Genomic DNA, 20,702 nt, shown 5'->3' with positions numbered 1-20,702 from the left:
CCTAAAACCAACAAGTATTAATATTGATAATCTCCGCTTATCACAGTAAGCTCCTTGAAAGACTGTAGTATTTTTAGGAACAGTGTTATAATTGAGCACTCAGCATCAAGTAAAGTATAGTTATGACCAACACTAGTGGTATATTATCTGAAAATCTCTATAATCATTTAAAGTAGAAAAATTATGCTTTGAGTTCTGAAAATAGGTAAAATTATGTTTTGTAAATTGAACATAAAAGCGGGGAATAAAGGGAGAGACAGATAATAAACATAATAAATAAGATTCCTCTTTCTTAATGAAGGTAGGACTAAGTAGCCTTGAACCAAAGCAAGTTGAACCATAAGAATTGCTAATTCCACTTTTTTTTCCTTCTCTTTACTTGTTGAGGTATAGTTGATGTACAATATTATGTAAGTTTCAGATGAACAACATAATAAATCATACTTTTTAAAGGTTATACTCCATTTATAGTTATTATAAAATATTGGCTGTATTCCCTGTGTTATGTAATATATCCTTGTAGCTTATTTATTTTATACATAGTAGTTTGTACCTTTTAATCCCCTACTCCCATCTTTCCCCTCCCCCTTCCCTCTCACCACTGGTTACCACTAGTTTGTTCTCTATATCTGTGAGTCTGCTCCTTTTGTTGTATTCACTAGTGTATTTTATTTTTTAGATTCCATATACAAGTGATATCATACAGTATTTATCTTTCTTTCTTTGACTTATTTCAGTTAGCATAATACCTTCCAAGTCCATCCATGTTGTTGCAAACGGCAAAATTTTTGTTCTTTTTATGGCTGAGTAGTATGCCATTGTACATATATATATCACGTCATCTTTATCCATTCATCTGTTGATTGACACTTAGGTTGCTTCTGTATTTTGGCTATTGTAAATAATGTTGCTATGAACATTGAAGTGCATGTATTTTTTTCAAATTAGTGTTTTCGGTTTTTTTGGATATGTACCCAGGAGTGGAATTGCTGGGTCATATGGTAGTTCTATTTTTAGTTGTTTGAGAAACCTCCATACTGTTTTTCACCAATTTACATTCCCACCAACAGTGTAGGAGGGTTCCCTTTTCTCTACATCCTTCGCCAATATTTGTTATTTGTGTTCTATTTGAAGATAACCATTCTGACAGTTGTGAGGTGATATCTCATTTTGGTTTTAATTAGCATTTCTCTGATAATTAATGATGTTGAGCATCTTTCCATGTGCCTGTTAGCCATCTGTATTTCTTCTTTGGAGATATGTCTATTCAGTTCTTCTGCCCAGTTTTTAATTGGGTTGTTTGTTTTTTTGATGTTGAGTTGTATGAGCTGTTTATATATTTTGGATATTAACCCCTTATCGATCATATCATTTGCAAATATTTTCTCCTGTCCAGTAGATTGTCTTTTCGTTTTGTTGACAGTTTCCTTTGTTGTGCAAAAGCTTTTAAGTTTAATTAGGTCCCATTTGTTTATTTTTGCTTTTATTTCCTTTGCTGTAATTCAAGTCTTTGATGTACAGAGTTGGTAGATTCATATGGCTCAACCTAATCAGATGCCATGCCTGAGTCTCACCATAACATATCTACCAGGGCTTTAGGAAAAGGAGCAAGAAAGCGCCTTATCCCATTATGAGTTTATTCCCCAGTTTCCCAGTTAGTGTCCTGAAATCTGACTAATTGTGATTAGTAGTTGAGTTGAGGGAGTTAAATGATAGAAACCGAATTTGAACTAGCTTAAGGGAAAAAAAAAAAAAGGGAAGTTTCAGGAAGGAATGCTAGAGTATTTCACAGAAAACCAAGCTTCAGGAAGGGTAGGAATATGTCAGCTTCAAGAACCATCCAAACCAAAGATACCAGCAGAACTCTGTCTCTCACCTGTTCTTTGTTTATTTCTTACTGAGCAATATGGCAGGAAATGTGGCCACAGACATTACAGTTTTAAATCTCAGAATTTTAGCCACTTGAGAGAGACTGGCTCAACTTCCTAAGTCCCAAATCCAAAAATCCTAGGAAAGGAACTCATTGGGCCAGGTGCCCATTCCTGAACCAGTTAATGTGGTCAGATCATGAGGTGGCATAAGAACATGCCAGCTCCACTGAGAACTGAATGTGGCAACATTCCTAGAAGATGGTAGATGTGTTGAGCAGACAATCCCATATATAACCACTACAGGGTAGAACACTGGGGAGAAAGCTCCTTCAAAATACCAGCACTTAGTCTTGAACCAGATAAAAGCTACCCTGAAACATTGAACTCTTGATTCCTCAGTGTCTTTCATAAAATTTACTTGATACTTTGTTGTCAGCCATCAGAACACATCATGATACATCAGAACCTCATAGAAACAATTAGCCAGGTCATAACATCAACTTAAAGGAAAGTGAAAAAAAAAAAGTAGCTTCTTTGTCAAGAAGACTTCTCATTAGCAAAGCATGCTAACCCTGGTGGTGCCATTGTGCACATTCCATAAAGGCACCCTTGAATGTAAGCTAGGTTTTTAGATCTTATCCACAGTCAGTTACCACTGCACAGCTGTACATGATACTCCTACTCAACGTTAATTTAGCTCTTTGAAGTAAGTGGATCTGGGAATTGTCAGATGACCAAAAAAACAGAAAAGTAGGTATCAAAGAACTGTGCAGGGTATGAGATGTTACCTCACTTTCAGGCTAACAAGTTAGCCTGAGACAATTTCATGGGTACTGGTAGAAGACACCAGACTCCTGTGTCAAAGACAAAGGACAGTTTGTTACTCACAGCAGTAGCAGAAGCCAGGGTAACATCATTCTTGCCACTTCTCTGAGCCCCAATTTTCACAGGGTGACGCAATGAAGGCTAGGTAATGACTGCATATGCAGTGGGTTGCTTTAGAGGAGAGGATCCTTAGCATAGAAGATCGCAACCTTTCATAAGGGTCTGTTGGCAAACCTGTCCAACCTTTGCCCCAGAGGGAGGCCCTTAACCCATTTCCAAAGACTGCTTGCTGTACATCCTTGAAAAGATTTTCAGGAACAAAGTTGTTAATACCTTTGCTTAGAAGATGTACAGAACTGTGAGAGATCCATGGAGAACTGTTTCTCAGGACAACAAGAGAAGGGGAGGGGAGAAGGAAGAATGTAACATGTATGCCCTTAGATCAGGGGTCAGCCACCTTTTTCTGTAAAGGGTCCAGATAGTAAATATGTTAGGCATTGCAACTACTCATCTCTTTCATTGTAGAGCCAAAAAGCAACCACCCACAATATGTCAAAGAACAGAATGGCCATGTTCCAATAAAACTTTATAAAACAAGCAGCAGGTGGTATTTGGCTTGTGGGCTGTAGTTTGCTGTCTCCTACCCAAGATGATTTGTTTTGTTCAAACTTAAGTATCTGCCTCCTTTCTTAAACCCTCATTTTCACAGCCCCAGTCTAGGTCATTCACTAATTAATTTACTTTTTACCTGTTTTTTTTTAACATTTAATAAAATAATTGTTATTTATAAATTGTGAAGTAAGAAAAGCCATTCATGACATTTAGCATCTTAGAATATAAGCAGCCACAGATCATGTATATGGAATATAAGTAAGTAATCTGATGTACAAAATGTTGAACTAAAATCTTGCTCTTTTGTCAGGATTAATTGTATTACATATGGAAATTGATGAAGTATTTATGAAACCTACTGGTTTTATTGAACAAAATATCACCTATGTAGTTTAGAGAGTGGAGGAGGTTCGCTAAATATGACTTGTATGAACTTAGAAAATAGGTTAAAAAAAGCAATCAAACATTTTCAGTCAGCCCCTTTCTGTAGTTAAAAAAGTGTATATTATTACCCCAGAGTGCCTTTATGAGGTATTTATTGTGAAAGAAAACATAGGTCTCTTTGCACTCTCATAGATAAGCTTTGAAGATTGTTAGGGAGGACCTTTTTTAGAAGTTAAAAGTGCTTCTTGAACTTGGTTGAGTGTGGAAAGAATGTGTGGAGAGAATTACACTGTTTTTCTTCCTTTGCACATTCCTTAGCATTGTTTTAACTATTATAATAAAGGTGCAGAATTTTGAGACAAAGTAGAAAAAAACAAATATTTGGGCCACGTGTCCCAGGGTTAGATTGAGAAAATCAGTTAACCAACTAAGACAAGCTGATAGCTCTTAAATGACTTAAGGCATACCTTCAAAGAACCTTATATCTAGAGTGCTAATTCCTGGCTGCCTGTAATCCAGACTCCTGCTTTTGTTCTGCTTTTCTCATGGTGCTCTACACGTGCCTCTCTCCAACTTTATCATTCTGTGTATATGATATTTAACTCTTGGATTTTTGTTGATGAGTTTTAAATTATTATTAAGTTTTTTGTCATCAGATGTCAGTGGCATAGTGAGCATGTTGAACAGGTTAATATGTACTCTCACAATTATAATAGAAAACCTAGTTTGGGAGAGTACACTTGTTAGGAAAAATTCTTGATTAGGCCTGTTTAATCACAAATTGATTTTTTTTTTTTTTTTAAAGCTTGCCCACGTCAGGTCAAGCCACATGCAATACTTTGACTTTGAATGGAAAGATAGCCACCATATGATTTTAGAAAGGCTGTGTTTCTTCACTTAATATGCTGCCTCTGATTCCACCCACAGTTGAATTTAACTAAGAGTCTAAGGTTCAGTGGAAGCATAAACAGATGATTAGCCGAGAAAATATTGGCGGGGGTGGGTGGAGGAATAAGCAACGCTTTGTTTTGCCAAACAATTGAATCACATTGTAGGGCTATAAGAAATAAAACAGTGTGGGACTGTTTTAACAGCTCCATCAAGGTTCAAAAACGTCTCCAACTAAATAATTAGAGTATCTGCATTTATAGACCATTGAGGAAGAGCTAATCATTAAATCATGTACAGATGATTTGTTAAGTATTTGGAGAAAAATAATTAAATATAGAGTAAATATACCTAAATCAGTTCCTCATGAATTAAAAAATTAGAACCATGAGGGCTTCCCTGGTGGCGCAGTGGTTGGGAGTCCGCCTGCTGATGCAGGGGACACGGGTTCCTGCCCTGGTCTGGGAGGATCCCACATGCCGCGGAGCGGCTGCGCCCGTGGGCCATGGCCGCTGGGCCTGCGCGTCCAGAGCCTGTGCTCCGCAGCGGGAGAGGCCACAACAGTGAGAGGCCGCGTTCTGCAAAAAAAAAAAAAAAAAAAAATTAGAACCATGAAAGCTCTAGAAGAAAATGTAAGTGAATAGTTATCTGATTTTGAGGTAGGGAAGAGCTTTTTAATCATTAAAGCAAAGGAAGAACCACCTTAAAAAGGAGGTCATAGTCTTCAGTTTACAGTGAAAGAAATTCAGGGTGAAAAAAGTTAAAGCAGTCAGGATTGGAAATGAAAGTATAAGATGTTCGTTATAGACAGATTATAATATCTTATAGTTTGAAAGCCCAAGAAAATCAAATGACAAATTATTAAAACTAATAAGAAAATTGGCAAAATGTCCAAATATAGTGTACCTAAGAAGAAAACAAAAACATTTATAAACTCTAAAAAAATTGAATATATTTATATAACTAAGATTATTCTCTTCTTTTTAGATATAGATTGTCAAAATAGTTTAATATATGCCTGCAGAGTACAGAAGAATTTTAATACTGTTTCGAAGGCATTTACTTTACATTTTTATATAATTTCTGACTTCATATCTATGTGTGTGATATCCTACTAATGTCTATTATTGTGATTAATACTTTAGGGAAAACAGGAGTTAAGTGTTATGAATTTTTGTATATTTTTAAGAATTAATAACTATATTCACTAATTCTTTTTTTTTTTTTTTCCTTTTTCCATTGTGCAATAGGTCAGTACTCCTGTCTTTGTACCGGTGAAAACTCATGTGCTGCTTCATCGGATGAGTGGAAAAGGACTAGCTGCCCATTATTTCTTTCCAAGACAGCCTTGCGTTTTTGGTGATAATATGGTCTCTGTGCAAATAACATTGAATAATACCACTGATTGGAAGGTAGAAAATATCCACATAGGGGAAAAGAAACTTCCTGTGGGCATGCAAATGCATGTTTTTAATCCAATAGGTAAATAGTAATTCTCATTTAAAACTTTAACTGCATTTGATAATTAAATGTGTTCATTTTAAAGTAGAATGCATATTATTTTATTGACTATTAGCAAACTCAGTGTATATAAGTTTTTCCTTTTTAAACCGAATTTATCTTGTAAGATAAATACATGTCTTTGCCCTTAGTGAATTAGGTGCCAGCAGTGGTAATACCAGTACTAACGAAAGACTGTGTCTGGAGAATCACAATTTCCTCCCGTTTTTCCTATCTGTATCACCTTCCCCCACCTCTCTTTCTGGTCAGCTTCACTTCCTGCATGATTTTAGTCTGGCTTTTGGGTATTGTACCTTCCATATCTCTCCTTCCCCGTTTCCCTTCATATTCCATAGATTGAAAAGTGAAGGGAGCAAAGACTGAGAGGGTATGTACTATTCTGTTTGTCTTCCTTTCCATACATAGAAGGTAGAATAGCCCACAGTATGTTACTGGTATTTTTACACATCGTGTTTTTTTAATCTGTTGCCACCATTTAAAAATCAGTATTTTTTTTTACATTAAAGGACAAACCAAGAAATCTCACTCTTCATGGATAAAGCACAAGATTATGGCGGTACAGGTGCTTTATTCCCACCTGCATGCAGCACAACCAGCCGATGCCAAGCCGGCTGCCCCTACCACGTAGCATGTGCTTTCCAGGCTACCTCAGTGCCCGTTATATCACACTGTCTCTCCAGCTGTCATCCCCTTCCCTTTTTTAAGTGTTTTACAAAAAATACACCTTTTAAAAATTAAGTGTAACAATTGTATGGCTAACTTTGAGTTTAAAATAGTATAATAATTAGAATGTCTATCTCTCTTTTCGTTTTGTGTAAGTGGAGACAGTCCTACAGTTTAGTTGGGAGAAGCTTCAGGCAAAATCTTAATTAAAAGTAATATAAGGTTTCTGTCACTGAATCCTTGAAATATTACCATCAAAAGGCTCCAGGTAGTTCCTTTTTATAATACTTTAGGTGAGCAAAAGCCTTTTGACCGGGTAACTCTGCCTTTATTCATTATTGTCTATCATATAGCTATTCTGTTTTTTCTCCCTCTTTGCCTGAGTGAGCTCTTTCACATTGTTGAATTCTCTCCTATCATTTTCATGAGTCATTCAGTAAAGAAGTCATTCTTGTGTTATATTTTTCCACAAAGAAAAAAAAATTCCTAGTAGATGAAATATGATAGACTTTTATAAGCAACCAAAGTAGAGAGAAGTAGAGTTAAAGTAAGTTGATTTCAGAACCCATGTAATACCCTTTGAAAAATAATTTGGTAATTAAGACACACTATTTAAAGACTATAGTGCCTGATTTTTATTGAATTATTTTATGAAGTTAGTATATTGCTAAGGAATTAAAGAATATCCCAATTTGTATTCTTTTTTACTGCTTGAAATCCAGCTTTTTTTACCTAGTTAAAAAATTAATTTAGTTTAAAAAGTGTCACGCAGCTGATATATGCATTGTCTGAAGGTTGGAAATGTTATCCAAAGGTTAAAACAGTAGAACAGTGTTATCATTTCTTTGAGCTGGCATAATGAGTTGATGAGTTGACCTTTTGTTGGCCTATGTAGAATAGAAGAAATAAGTATAATAAATTTCATAATATGGCCTTAACACCAAAATAAAATATCGATATATGCCATTGCCTCAGTACTAGTAATAGGCTTTCTTTCCTTTTCTTTTCTTGGGCAAAGTTTTTGTAGTGTTTCGTTTGTTCTGTTGCCATTTATTGAATACCCTCAAGATACAGAATTCTTTCCCATGCAGTAATTTGTATGTAATACCACTTAGTCTCTTTCGTCAATAGGTAACAGTAGAGTTCAGAGTATGAAATATCTTAATTAGTCCAAAAAAAATCATAGGAATGCAACAAAGAACAAATACTGCATTTTCATTTTTTGTGAAATAAGGGAAGTAAGATATTTGTTTTATTTAATAAGTACATATGCATATGTTAAGGAGTCCGGCGGCTTTCTTATTTGTCACCAATCTGTTCTCTTTTTTCTCTATAATATGAGATGGCTTTTGTCAGGATTTTGCATGAAACTGGATTCCTTGCAAGAATATTAGGAATAAAGTGCCATTTTTTCCCAAAGAGATCAGGCACATGTACACAAGAGGTTTAAAACACACACACACACACACACACTCACTCACTCACTCACTCACTCACTCAAAGAGTAGCCTTAGGGTCTCTGCACTATATTCAGTGACTTTATGTTAACAATTGACAAGTTTGAGTTCAGCTAAGATTTCACTAGTTACTGTACAACTGTCACATCAAAGTAGATGGCATCTTGTGTGATTTAATTTTTCATTATTAATGGTGCAGTGTAATAGAGCCAGTGTTTTTCAGCCATTTCTGCATAACCCTCTCATGTATATTGCAATGATCCAGAAGCAGTATTCAACTACAGACACCCGATTGAATAAACTTTTCCAATGTAGTAAGCTTCAAATATAAAAATCTATTATATGAATAATTTTATGCTGATCATTTTGCTCTTGAAGCATTCATATAATAAAACATACCATTGATCATGAACTATCCTTCAGAATTAGTATGGCACTAAGCTCACAGTTAATTATCTTAAGACTGAGGAAGTTATGAAACTGTGTCAGACAGTGCCATCATCAAGGCATCTTGAGAACCGTCACTTTGTCAAATGAAATATGGGGATACGTGATGTAGAGAGATCTAAGTTCCGAATGCCATCATGCTTTGGAGATGACAGCATCTACTACCAATGTGGTGTCAGCTGCAAATAAGACCAAACCCCAGTATATCTGTGGCACAGAAGAAAACATCAAGGATTCACTGAAGAATGGTTTTGAGCAATGTGACTGACAAAACTATGAACTGATAAGGTGTAGCTTTAGGAGAAATGCAAGAAAACTATTATTATGGTAATTTACAATAAAGCTTGTTTGCCGAAGATTAGGTAGCAAGTCTTCTGGTACTTAACATGCCATCCTGGTAAATGTTAGGTTTATAAACAAATTAAATTCAAACTGGAATCAGCAAACCAACTAATAAATTAGCAAGCAAACCAATAACACTTTAAAAATCAGCATCAAACAAATACCTTCTTATAATGCCTAATCTTCACTGAGCTTTTGAGATATAAAAATATTTAGTATCTTAAGCTTATTGAATTGTTCTTTTGTCCTATCCATACCATCATTTCTGTAATGGTTAGCATTAAATGGCAAATTATACCTATCAATAAGCCCTAGAATAATCACAGTCTACTGGATTAGTATGTGCTTGCTAAAATATAACTACATCTAATAATATATATGCAGAAGAGATAAAACTAAATATAAAGCTACTGTGCAATACAACTGCAGTTATACTAGAGACTTTAAGCAAAGTAGAAATCAAAAGTGAATGGTTTCTATTTAAATATAATAAATATACATAAATATTTATACTTAATAGGTATATGTTTAAGATCCCTCATTATTCTAATGCACAGCATTACACTTTGACTCTGGAATCATAAGCAGAATAAAATGGTGTTATTGTTTATCTTGAGTTTTATCATTATCAACTGAAAAAACACCAGTATTGTATATTGAAACAGTTATTTCCCACACTTGATTAGTTGATAGATGAAGCTTCAGAAATTACAAATCTATGAAATGTCACTTTATTATTTATTTTTTTTCAAGATAATCTAATCTGCTACTAAATTTTCTTCCAGTAATTTTTTGACTAATGCAGTTAGACTTATTGTTTGGGGTTCCTATAATGCCAGTTGTCTTGGTTAATATCTGAGGACAACAAATTAATTTCTTCTTCCAGTGTTGCTTTAATTTGCATGTTTTAAATTTTGGATTTTTCCCCCAGTGGAAATTTAGAACATTGTTGAAAATTTACTTTTTATATCTAGAGTAAATATTCCATAGTTTCAAGTACACAATCTCTTAAAAGCACCCAGAGTCTGTTACAGTTGTTCCAAACAGGAAAACATTTATTTCCTTCTCACCTTCAATGCCTATAAAGACAATATTGTAAAACATGAAATTTCTCAGGATGAGGTGTATTTCTGAAACAAATAGATATAATGTGTTCATTGAAGTATGGACAGAATTAAGTTGTGAAAAAGAGGCTTCGAGTGAAATTACTTTATAATTTGCTTTAATACTCTTAGTTTGAAATTATTCTTACAAGCCATCATTAAATTTGACTGTTTTAACCAAACTACAAACATTACATAAGATTTTAGTGTTTAGTCTTTTTCACATCCTCTGTGTTTCCATGTCTAAATTATCTTATCTCCTAGAATCTCTTGAGCCTGAGGGATCCATTACTGTTTCAATGGGTATTGACTTTTGTGATTCCACTCAGACTGCCAGTTTCCAGTTGTGGTAAGTTCAATTGTTCATCTATATTTCATATTACTATAAACAATAGCAGATTAAAATCAAGGCTTTCAGCAGCTTTTTCTTTGAGAGACGAAACATTTACACAAACATGCTTTTCTTTGGTAATGTTTAGACTGCCATGGACAAATTATGTGCAATATATGTTTTTAGTATTTGTTACACAGATAGCCATTACAGTCTACCATATGTGGTTGAACTTCACAGTTTGTTGGCTAAAGTAAGAAGCTACTGCTAAATTTTTTTTTTATGCTTATCTCTGTGCTTGTGGAAAATTTATGATAAAATTCATGAGGAAAACTCAGGAGAAATTAAAAACTTTAATAATATTGTTGGCTAGCCCAGAGAAGATATCTTTTGAAACATTTTCTATGTTACCTCGAGCCTCTTAAGTGGAGAATTATTGATTCTGTCAGTACCAAAAACTCATAGATTTTTCATAGATTTTTACTTTAATTTACAAACTGCTTTTGATAAAATTCAAAAGAGAACATTTATCAGTTGGCAAAGGTTTCATAGGTGAATACTATTCAAAAGAGCTTTTCTAGAATTGTGTTTTATCATTGTTATTGTTTTATATAATGTTTATACATTTCTGATGAAATCCAGAAACTATTAGCAAACTAATGCAAAGCTATATTCATGCATCTTTAAGAATTATCTTTGAACTCATTTCTTTTGTATTTTTCTGATCTAAGATATGATGTGTTATTTTGATTTGAAGTTGTTCTTATTCTGAAAAGAATTGAGGCATTTTATTTATCTAAATTTTAGCTAGCTTCTAACAGAATTTTTTATGATAAAAATCTCCAGGTTCAGGAAATAGTCACTTTTAAATAAGTTTATAGGTTGAATATAGTGAACCTTTCTTTTTCATATACCTTTTCAGTTTACCAGTAATTCAGGCCTAATATTATACCATTTATTGCTGAGAACCTGCAATGATGAATATAAGCAATGTAGCATAACACATTGATTTTATGCAGATCATCACCTTTATGTTTTGGGAGGTCTACTATATTAGTGATATATAAAAACTGATTACTTTTCCCCACATTGCCTAGTAATTGTTTATTATTTTTCTATTAGACAAACAACACAGATCGATATTACTGAGCACAAGACTATGAGTAACATCATTCTAAATAGATTTACCTCCAACACCAGAGGTATATTCATTTTAATGATTTCGACAATGTGAGTCCAATGACAAAGCTTATGCACTAAGTTAGGGCAAGATTAAGAACTAAAAAAATTCTTCTTTCTTTTCAATTTGTATAAAAAACCTTTTATATTTCTATGCAATGAAGGGTTTTAAAAAAGGTTTTTTCATTACAAAGATTTTCTCTTTAGTCCATTACACAAGATTTGCGTCTTGTCTTTCACGATTAACTAAGTCCCTTTAGGATAAATATTTAGGTAATGTTTGATTTTTATCTTATGTTGGGAAGTGTATGTAAACAGTTTTTTCTCAGTTTCTCTTAAACTAATTTTAGGAAAATGATGAATTTATTTTAGATAGAAAATAGCCTTAGCTATTATAAGCATTTACACTAATCTGTTTTTCTGTTGTGAAGGTATAAATTATTTATATATTTTAGATTTTTATTAAGGACATATGCACACTAAATCAAAAATTATTTTTGTGTGTGTTCCAAAAAGAACACTTTGTCTTGCATCAACTGTAATTGATCCTGAAGCAGTGTAATCACAATTACTCACTTTCTTAATTGACCTGCCCAAAATCAGAAAATGGAAACCGATCGACAGTGTTTAAATCAATAGATTCATAGTAGTGCTAGTGGGGGTAGGGAGATAGTGGTAATGGGTTGATCAATTGGTCTTAGATGCCAGTCACTGACTGTGCCTTTTGCATAGTAAATAGCACTTTTTCCTTAGTGATGAGCTGTATTAGTTTTGGTAGTTCAATAAAAAGGAAAAAAAAGCAAGAATGGCCGATATTGAATTTTTTCCTCAAAATACATTATACAAATCAATACATAAAATTATGGGTAATAAGAGCATATTTGATAGGAAGCCTTCAGAAATGCTGAGAACATGGACTGTGAGCCTTTCAGGTACACTTCTATTTATTAAAAGAAAAGGAACCAGAGTAAAATGATCCTACTTTAGCTTCTAGATTAATTCTCTGTGTTATTATAGTTATATGATGCATATATAGATAGATAAAGCTATTATATGTGACTATGTAGTTATATGGACACTTGATAAGTATTAATGTCTCTTTTTTTGCTTTGCATTTTAAATGGTCATCAAATCAAGTCCTTGATTAAATTTATTGAGATTGAAAATATGTATAATATACATAAATGTATCTCTCTAAAAGTAGATGCAGTACATAAACAGGTCTCATCCTTGTGATTAGCAGATATTAATGTATTAACTAGTATGAAAAATTATATGGCTTGGCTCAAGTTAGAGGACTGAGCACTAACATCCGCCCCTCTTTTTGCCCGAAATCCATTAAAAAGACAGAAAATACATTCTTTAATAGAAAATGAGCACTAAAAAGAGAAAGAGTGCTATTAGCTGACCAGAAATTATGAAGAATTATTGCCAGTTAGAAAGCAAATGGGAGCAGATAAACAATAACAGAGAAAATAAAAACCACAGAGCAAAACACTCATGGGAGAAAACTACTATAATGGTAAGAACAAGTCTGGCAGAATATCAAACAAAGTGAACTAGCAAAAAGAAAAGTTAGGGTAAGACAGTATTAGGGAATTAAAGAATGACTTCCAACCTGCACTTCCCCAACCTTGCCCCTAGCAGCAGGCAGCATACACATTTAATCAGAGACCTAAAAATTACCCTGTAAAGAAAGTGAACAACTACTTGCCTGGGAAGGACTTTTGGTGAGGATGTGCCCTAAGAGAACAGTGGGGGTTGAGTTTATAGGAAGGAGGCCGGATGGTCAGAGATGAGATGAAATGCAGTTCTACCCAAGAGAATGATATTCTCAAGTCGCCTACCACGAGGGTAAAGCCAATCTTACATCTGTTGGTGAAGAGATAAGGCCATTGCCTGCCTGCCTCCCAACTTCATAACCATAACCAGTCATGTCTCACCCACTTAAGGAAACTCCAGCCAGCCCACCAGGGGAGAGGAGACCCATAGAAATAACACTCACTAACATGTATCAAGCAGTAGCTGTGTGCTAGGCACTGTTCTAAACACTGCATTGTGTGTGTTAGTTTACTTAATTCTCAACACATGCCTATGAGGTGAGTATTATTATTATTCCAATTTAGAGGTGAGTAAACTAAGGCACAGGAAGAAAACTTGCCCAAAATCTTATAGCTAATATGCATCAGAACTTGCTTTGTTTGTTAATTAACCTGGTCCTTCATTATAAATATAAACAGACAGCTTAGGATGACCAGACTTTTGAGGGAAAGCCTCAATTTGAAAGGGAAAGCTCAAAATGACTTACAAAGACTTACCAATTGTGAAGGGAGCAATTTGAGAAAGAAAAGAGATACCTTTAAAAATTACAACTAATATCTGATTCAAGAGAACTATATCTGTAAAGCAAGAATTTACTGCTGGGCTTCCCTGGTGGCGGAGTGGTTGAGAGTTCGCCTGCCGATGCAGGGGACACGGGTTCGTGCCCCGGTCCGGGAAGATCCCACATGCCGCGGAGCAGCTAGGCCCGTGAGCCATGGCAGCTGAGACTGCGCGTCCGGAGCCTGTGCTCCACAACGGGAGAGGCTACAACAGTGAGAGACCCGCGTACCGCAAAAAAAAAAAAAAAAAAAAAGTTAGAAAGATACACGGTCTATAGTAAATATTCACAAGTGATTGTCGCTGCTGTGCTTACTATCCTATTAAAGCTATAAAATCCATAAAACGAAAACAAAAAAAGAATATACTGCTTATTTGAGAAGGAGTAATTAGACAATTTAAAATATATTCTTGGAGATCTAAAAACATAAAAAGCCAAAAGGACTCAGTAGGTGGATGATAGACTGGACACAGCTGAAGCCTGATTTAGTGTTCCATAAGAGGGAGTCAATGTAATCAACTAGAATAGAAGACAAAAAGACAAAGATGGAAAATATGAAAAAAAAAGTTAAAAGAATCAGTTCATCTGGGACTTCCCTGGTGGCGCAATGGTTAATAATCCGCCTGCCAGTGCAGGGGACACGGGTTCAATCCCTGGACCGGGAGGATCCCACATGCCACAGAGCAACTAAGCCCGTGCACCACAACTACTGAGCCTGCGCTCCAGAGCCCGCAAGCCACAACTACTTAGCCTGTGTGCCACAACTACTGAAGCCCCTGTGCCTAGAGCCCATGCTCCACAACAAGAGAAGCCATCACAATGAGAAGCCCACGTACCTTAATGAAGAGTAGCCCCTGCTCACCACAACTAGAGAAAGCCCACATGCAGCAACAAAGACCCAATGCAGCCAGAAATTAATTAATTAATTAATTTTTTAAAAAATGATGCTTCCTCTTTAAAAATAAAAGAATCAATTCATCTAATAGAAGATCTAGAAGGAAAGAAAAGAGACAATGGAGAAAAGAAATAATTAAATAAATTATAGGAGAAAATTTTCCCAAGCAAAAGAAATGTACACACCTTCAGATTGAAAGGATCCATCAGAGGCCAAACAGAGTGAATGTGAACAACTAGCAAAAAGGCCACATCCTGGTAGAATTTTTATTGCTTTTTAATATTTTTTTCATTTTTGCATTTTTAATTTTTTTTTTTTTGCGGTACGTGGGCCTCTCACCGCCGCGGACTCTCCCGCTGCGGAGCACAGGCTCCGGACGCTCAGGCCCAGCGGCCATGGCTCACGGGCCCAGCCGCTCCGCGGCATGTGGGATCTTCCCGGACCGGGGCACGAACCCATGTCCCCTGCATTGGCAGACAGACTCTCAACCACTGCGCCACCAGGGAAGCCCTAAAGTAATTTTTATTGGAGTACGGTTGCTTTACAATGTTGTGTTAGCCTTCAGTGCACAACAAAATGAATCAGCCGTACACATACAGTTATTATCCCCTCCCTTTTGGACTTCCCTCCCATTTAGCTTACCACAGTGCATTAGGTAGAGTTCTCTGTGCTATACAGTATGTTCCCATCAGTAGTGTATATGTGTCAATCCCAGTCTCCCAATCCCTCCCACCCCACCCCTTTCCCCCTTGGTATCCGTACGTTTGTTCTCCACGTCTGTGTCTCTATTTCTGCTTTGAATATAAGATCATCTATACCATTTTTCTAGATTCCACATATATGCGTTATTATACAATAATTGCTTTACTCTTTCTGACTTACTGACTCACTCTGTATGACACTCTCTAGGTCCATCCACGTCTCTACAAATGACCCCATTTCATTCCTTTTTGTGGCTGAGTAATATTCCATTATATATATGTACCACATCTTCTTTATCTATTCCTCTGTTGATGGACATTTAGGTTGCTTCCATGTCCTGGCTATTGTAAATAGTGCTGCTATGAACATTGGCATGTATGTGTTTTTTTGAATTATGGTTTTCTCTGGGTATATGCCCAGTAGTGGTATTGTTGGGTCATATGATAGTTCTGTTTTTAGTTTTTTAAGGAAACTCCATGCTGTTTTCCGTAGTGGCTGTATCAATTTATATTCCCACCAACAATGTTTGAGGGTTCCCTTTTCTCCACACCTTCTCCAGCATTTATTGTTCGTAGATTTTTTGGTGATGGCCATTCTGACTGGTGTGAGGTGATACCTCATTATAGTTTTGATTTGCATTTCTCTAATGATTAGTGATGTTGAGCATCTTTTCATGTGTTTGTGGACAATCTGTATATCTTCTTTGGAGAAATGTCTGTTTAGGTCTTTGCCCATTTTTGGATTGGGTTGTTTGTTTTTTTGATATTGAGCTTATGAGCTGCTTGTACATTTTGGAGATTAATCCTTTGTCAGTTGCTTCGTTTGCAGATATTTTCTCCCATTCTAAGGGTTGTCTTTTCATCTTGTTTATGGTTTCCTTAGCTGTGCAAAAGCTTTTAAGTTTCATTAGGTCCCATTTCTTTATTTTTGTTTTAATTTTCATTACTTTAGGAGGTGGGTCAAAAAAGATGTTGCTGTGATTTATGTCAAAGAGTGTTCTGCCTGTGTTTTCCTGTAAGAGTTTTATAGTGTCTGGTCTTACATTTAGGTCTCTAATCCATTTTGAGTTTATTTTTGTGTATGGTGTTAGGGAGTGTTCTAATCTCATTCTTCTACATGTAGCTCTCCAGTTTCCCCAGCACCACTTACTGAAGAGGCTGTCTTTTCTGCATTCTATATTTTTGCCTCTTTTGTCATAGATTAGGTGACCATAGGTGTGTGGGTTTATCTCTGGGCTCTCTATCCTGTTCCACTGATCTATATTTTTGTTTTTGTGCCAGTACCTTATTGTCTTGATTACTATAGCTTTGCAGTATAGTCTGAAGTCAGGGAGTCTGATTCCTCCAGCTCCATTTTTTTCCCCTCGAGATTGCTTTGGCTATTCGGGGTCTTTTGTGTCTCCATACAAATTTTTGGATTTTTTCTTCTAGCTCTGTAAAAAAATGCCATTGGTAGTTTGATAGGGATTGCATTGAACCTATAGATTGCTTTGGGTAGTATAGTCATTTTCACAATACTGATTCTTCCAATCCAAGAACATGGTATTTCTCTCCATCTGTTTCTGTCATCTTTGATTTCTTTCATCAGTGTCTTATAGTTTTCTGAGTACAGGGCTTTTACCTCCTTAGGTAGGTTTATTCCTAGGTATTCTTTTTGTTGCAATGGTGAATGGGATTGTTTCCTTAATTTCTCTTTCTGATCTTTCATTCCTAGTGTATAGGAATGCAAGAGATTTCTGTGCATTAATTTTGTATCCTGCAACTTTACCAAATTCATTGATTAGCTCTAATAATTTTCTGGTGACATCTTTAGGACTATCTATGTATAGTATTATATCATCTCCAAACAGTGACAGTTTTACTTCTTCTTTTCCAATTTGTATTCCTTTTATTTCTTTTTCTTCTCTGATTGTTGTGGCTAGGACTTCCAAAACTCTGTTGAATAATAGTGGCGAGAGTGGACATCCTTGTCTTGTTCCTGATCTTAGAGGAAATGCTTTCAGTTTTTCACCATTGAGAATGATGTTTGCTGTGGGTTTGTCGTATATGGCCTTTATTATGTTGAGGTAGTTTCCCTCTATGCCCACTTTCTGGAGAGTTTTTGTCATAAAACTGTTGAATTTTGTCAAAAGCTTTTTCTACATCTCTTGAGATGATTGTATGGTTTTTATTCTTCCATTTGTTAATATGGTGTATCACATTGATTGATTTGCATATATTGAAGAATCCTTGCATCCCTGGGATAAATCCCACTTGATCATGGTGTATGATCCTTTTAATGTGTTGTTGGATTCTGTTTACTAGTATTTTGTTGAGGATTTTTGCATCTATATTCATCAGTGATATTGGCGTGTAATTTTCTTTTTTTGTGATATCTTTGTCTGGTTTTGGTATCAGGGTGATGGTAGCCTCGTAGAATGAGTTTGAGAGTGTTCCATCCTCAGCAATTCTTTGGAAGAGTTTGAGAAGTATGGGTGTTAGCTGTTCTCTGAATGTTTGATAGAGTTCACCTGTGAAGCCATCTGGTCCTGGACTTCTGTTTGTTGGAAGATTTTAATCACAGTTTCAATTTCATTACTTGCAGTTGATCTGTTCATATTTTCTATTTCTTCTTGATCCAGCCTTGAAAGGTTGTACTTTTCTAAGAATTTGTCCATCTCATCCAGGTTGTCCATTTTATTGGGATATAGTTGCTTGTAGTAGTCATGATCCTTTGTATTTCTATGGTGTCAGTTGTGACTTCTCCTTTTTCATTTCTAATGTTACTGATTTGAGTCCTCTCCCTTTTATTTTTGATGGGTCTGGCTAAAGGTTTATAATTTTGTTTATCTTCTCAAAGAAACAGCTTCTAGTTTTATTGATTATTACCATTGCTTTCTTTGTTTCTGTTTCATTTATTTCTGCTCTGATCTTTTATGATTTCTTTCCTCCTACTGACTTTGGGTTTTGTTTTTTCTTCTTTCTCTAGTTGCTTTAGGTTTAACATTAGGTTGTTCATTTGAGATGTTTCTTGTTTCTTTGAGGTAGGATTGTATTGCTATAAACTTCCATCTTAGAATGACTTTTGCTGCGTCCCATAGGCTTTGGGTCATCGTGTTTTCATTGTCATTTGTGTCTAGGTATTTTTTGACTTCCTCTTTGATTTCTTCAGTGATCTCTTGGTTATTTAGTAACATATTGTTTAGCTGCCATGTGTTTGTATTTTTACAGTTTTTTTCCTGTAATTGATTTCTAATCTTGTAGCATTGTGGTCGGAAAAGTTGCTTGCTACAATTTCAATTTTCTTACATTTACGGAGACTTGATTTGTGACCCAAGATGTGATCTACCCTGGAGAATGTTCCGTGAGCACTTGAGAAGAAAGTGTATTCTGCCACTTTCGGGTGGAATGTCTGTTGTGTCATTTAAAGCTTGTGTTTCCTTTTTTATTTTCATTTTGGATGATCTGTCCATTGGTGTAAGTGGGGTGTTAAAGTCCCCCACTGTTATTGTGCTGCTGTCGATTTCTCCTTTTATGGCTGTTAATATTTGCGTTATGTATTGAGGTGCTCCTATGTTAGGTGCATAGATATTTACAATTGTTTTATATTCTTCTTGGATTGATCCCTTGATCATTATGTAGTGTCCTTCCTTGTCTCTTGTAATAGTCTTTATTTTAAAGTCTGTCTTGTCTGATATGAGTATTGCTACTCCAGCTTTCTTTTGATTACTATTTGCATGGAATATCTTTTTCCATCCCCTCACTTTCATTCTGTATGTGTCCCTACGTCTGAAGTTTGTCTCTTGTAGACAGCATATATACAGGTCTTGTTTTTGTATCCATTCAGTCAGTCTGTGTCTTTTGGTTGGAGCATTTAATCCATTTACATTTAAGATAATTATAGATATGTATGTTCCTATTACCATTTTCTTAATTGTATTGGGTTTGTTTTTGTAGGTCTTTTTCTTTTCTTGTGTTTCCCGCCTGAGGAAGCTCCTTTAGCATGTGTTGTAATGATGTTTCTGAATTCTCTTAGCTTTTGCTTGTCTGTAAAGCTTTTGATTTCTCCGCGGATTCTGAATGAGATCCTTGCTGGGTAGAGTAATCTTGGTTGTAAGTTTTTCCCTTTCATCACTTTAAATATGTCCTGCCATTCCCTTCTGGCCTGCAAAGTTTCTGCTGAAAAATCAGCTGACAACCTTATGGGGATTCCCTTGTAGGTTATTTGTTGCTTCTGGTAGAATTTTTAATAAGGAGAAAACTACTCTAGGGCTTCCCTCGTGGCGCAGTGGTTGAGATTCTGCCTGCTAATGCAGGGGACACGGTTTCGAGCCCTGGTCTGGGAGGATCCCACATGCCACGGAGCAACTAGGCCTGTGAGCCACAACTACTGAGCCTGCGCGTCTGGAGCCTGTGCTCCGCAACAAGAGAGGACACGATAGTGAGAGGCCTGCGCACCGCGATGAAGAGTGGCCCCCGCTTGCCACACTAGAGAAAGCCCTCACAAAGAAACGAAGACCCAACGCAGCAAAAATAAATTAATTAATTAATAAACTCCTACTCCCAACATCTTCTTAAAAAAAAATTCAATACATTCTAAAAAAAAAAAAAAACTACTCTAGTATCTTCCAGAGAGGTGAAGAAAAGCAGCTTACCTAAAAATGAACAAGAATGTGAATGGAATCAGATTCCTTATCAGTACTGTCATCAGTTCTGGTGGCCAGAAGGCAAGGGACATAATCTTTAAAATTTGGTGGAAACAAAATAGACATTTTTCAGACAAGCAAAGATTCCATCAGTTTACCCACCAATGACCCTTTCTTGAAAGGATTACTCAAAGATATACTATAGTTAAAAAAATTTTTTTTATTTTGTGACAGAGAAAAACAGAATAAAAAGTAGACAGATAATTCAACCTGTAAAATCCATCAATGTGTAAAAATAATTGTTCACCCCTAATGTAAAAAATAAATTTTAATAACCTGGAACCAAAATCTCGATGTGGACAAGTATGAGGAATGATGGTGTTCTTGTCATGCATGACAAGAGGATTGATTGATGGCTAAAAGGAGTTTAAATATGGTTTAAAATGTTAAAGCTAACCTCTAAATTAAGGGAAATATG

The 20,702-nt window shown here is 35.6% G+C and overlaps 1 protein-coding gene across 6 annotated transcripts in view; it reads left to right on the top strand.

The window, feature by feature from the left end:
• Window positions 1–20,702, top strand: part of AP3B1 (adaptor related protein complex 3 subunit beta 1) — a 283,649-nt gene that overhangs the window by 237,323 nt on the left and 25,624 nt on the right. For all 6 annotated transcript variants that reach the window (XR_014296557.1, XM_082651961.1, XM_082651959.1 and 3 more), the window contains exons 23-24: window positions 5,831–6,062; window positions 10,378–10,462. Coding sequence is in view for 5 of the 6 variants with exons in the window: in XM_082651961.1 (XP_082508087.1) it covers window positions 5,831–6,062; window positions 10,378–10,462 (317 nt within the window). In the remaining variant the exon portion in view is untranslated. The remainder of the gene's footprint in view (window positions 1–5,830; window positions 6,063–10,377; window positions 10,463–20,702) is intronic.

This window comes from Grampus griseus (assembly GCF_964374135.1).
Source record: "Grampus griseus genome assembly, chromosome: 3".
In the NCBI taxonomy this organism is placed as follows: domain Eukaryota; kingdom Metazoa; phylum Chordata; class Mammalia; order Artiodactyla; family Delphinidae; genus Grampus; species Grampus griseus.
Note: the sequence above shows the minus strand (reverse complement) of the source record. Positions and strands in the feature narration are given on the sequence as shown.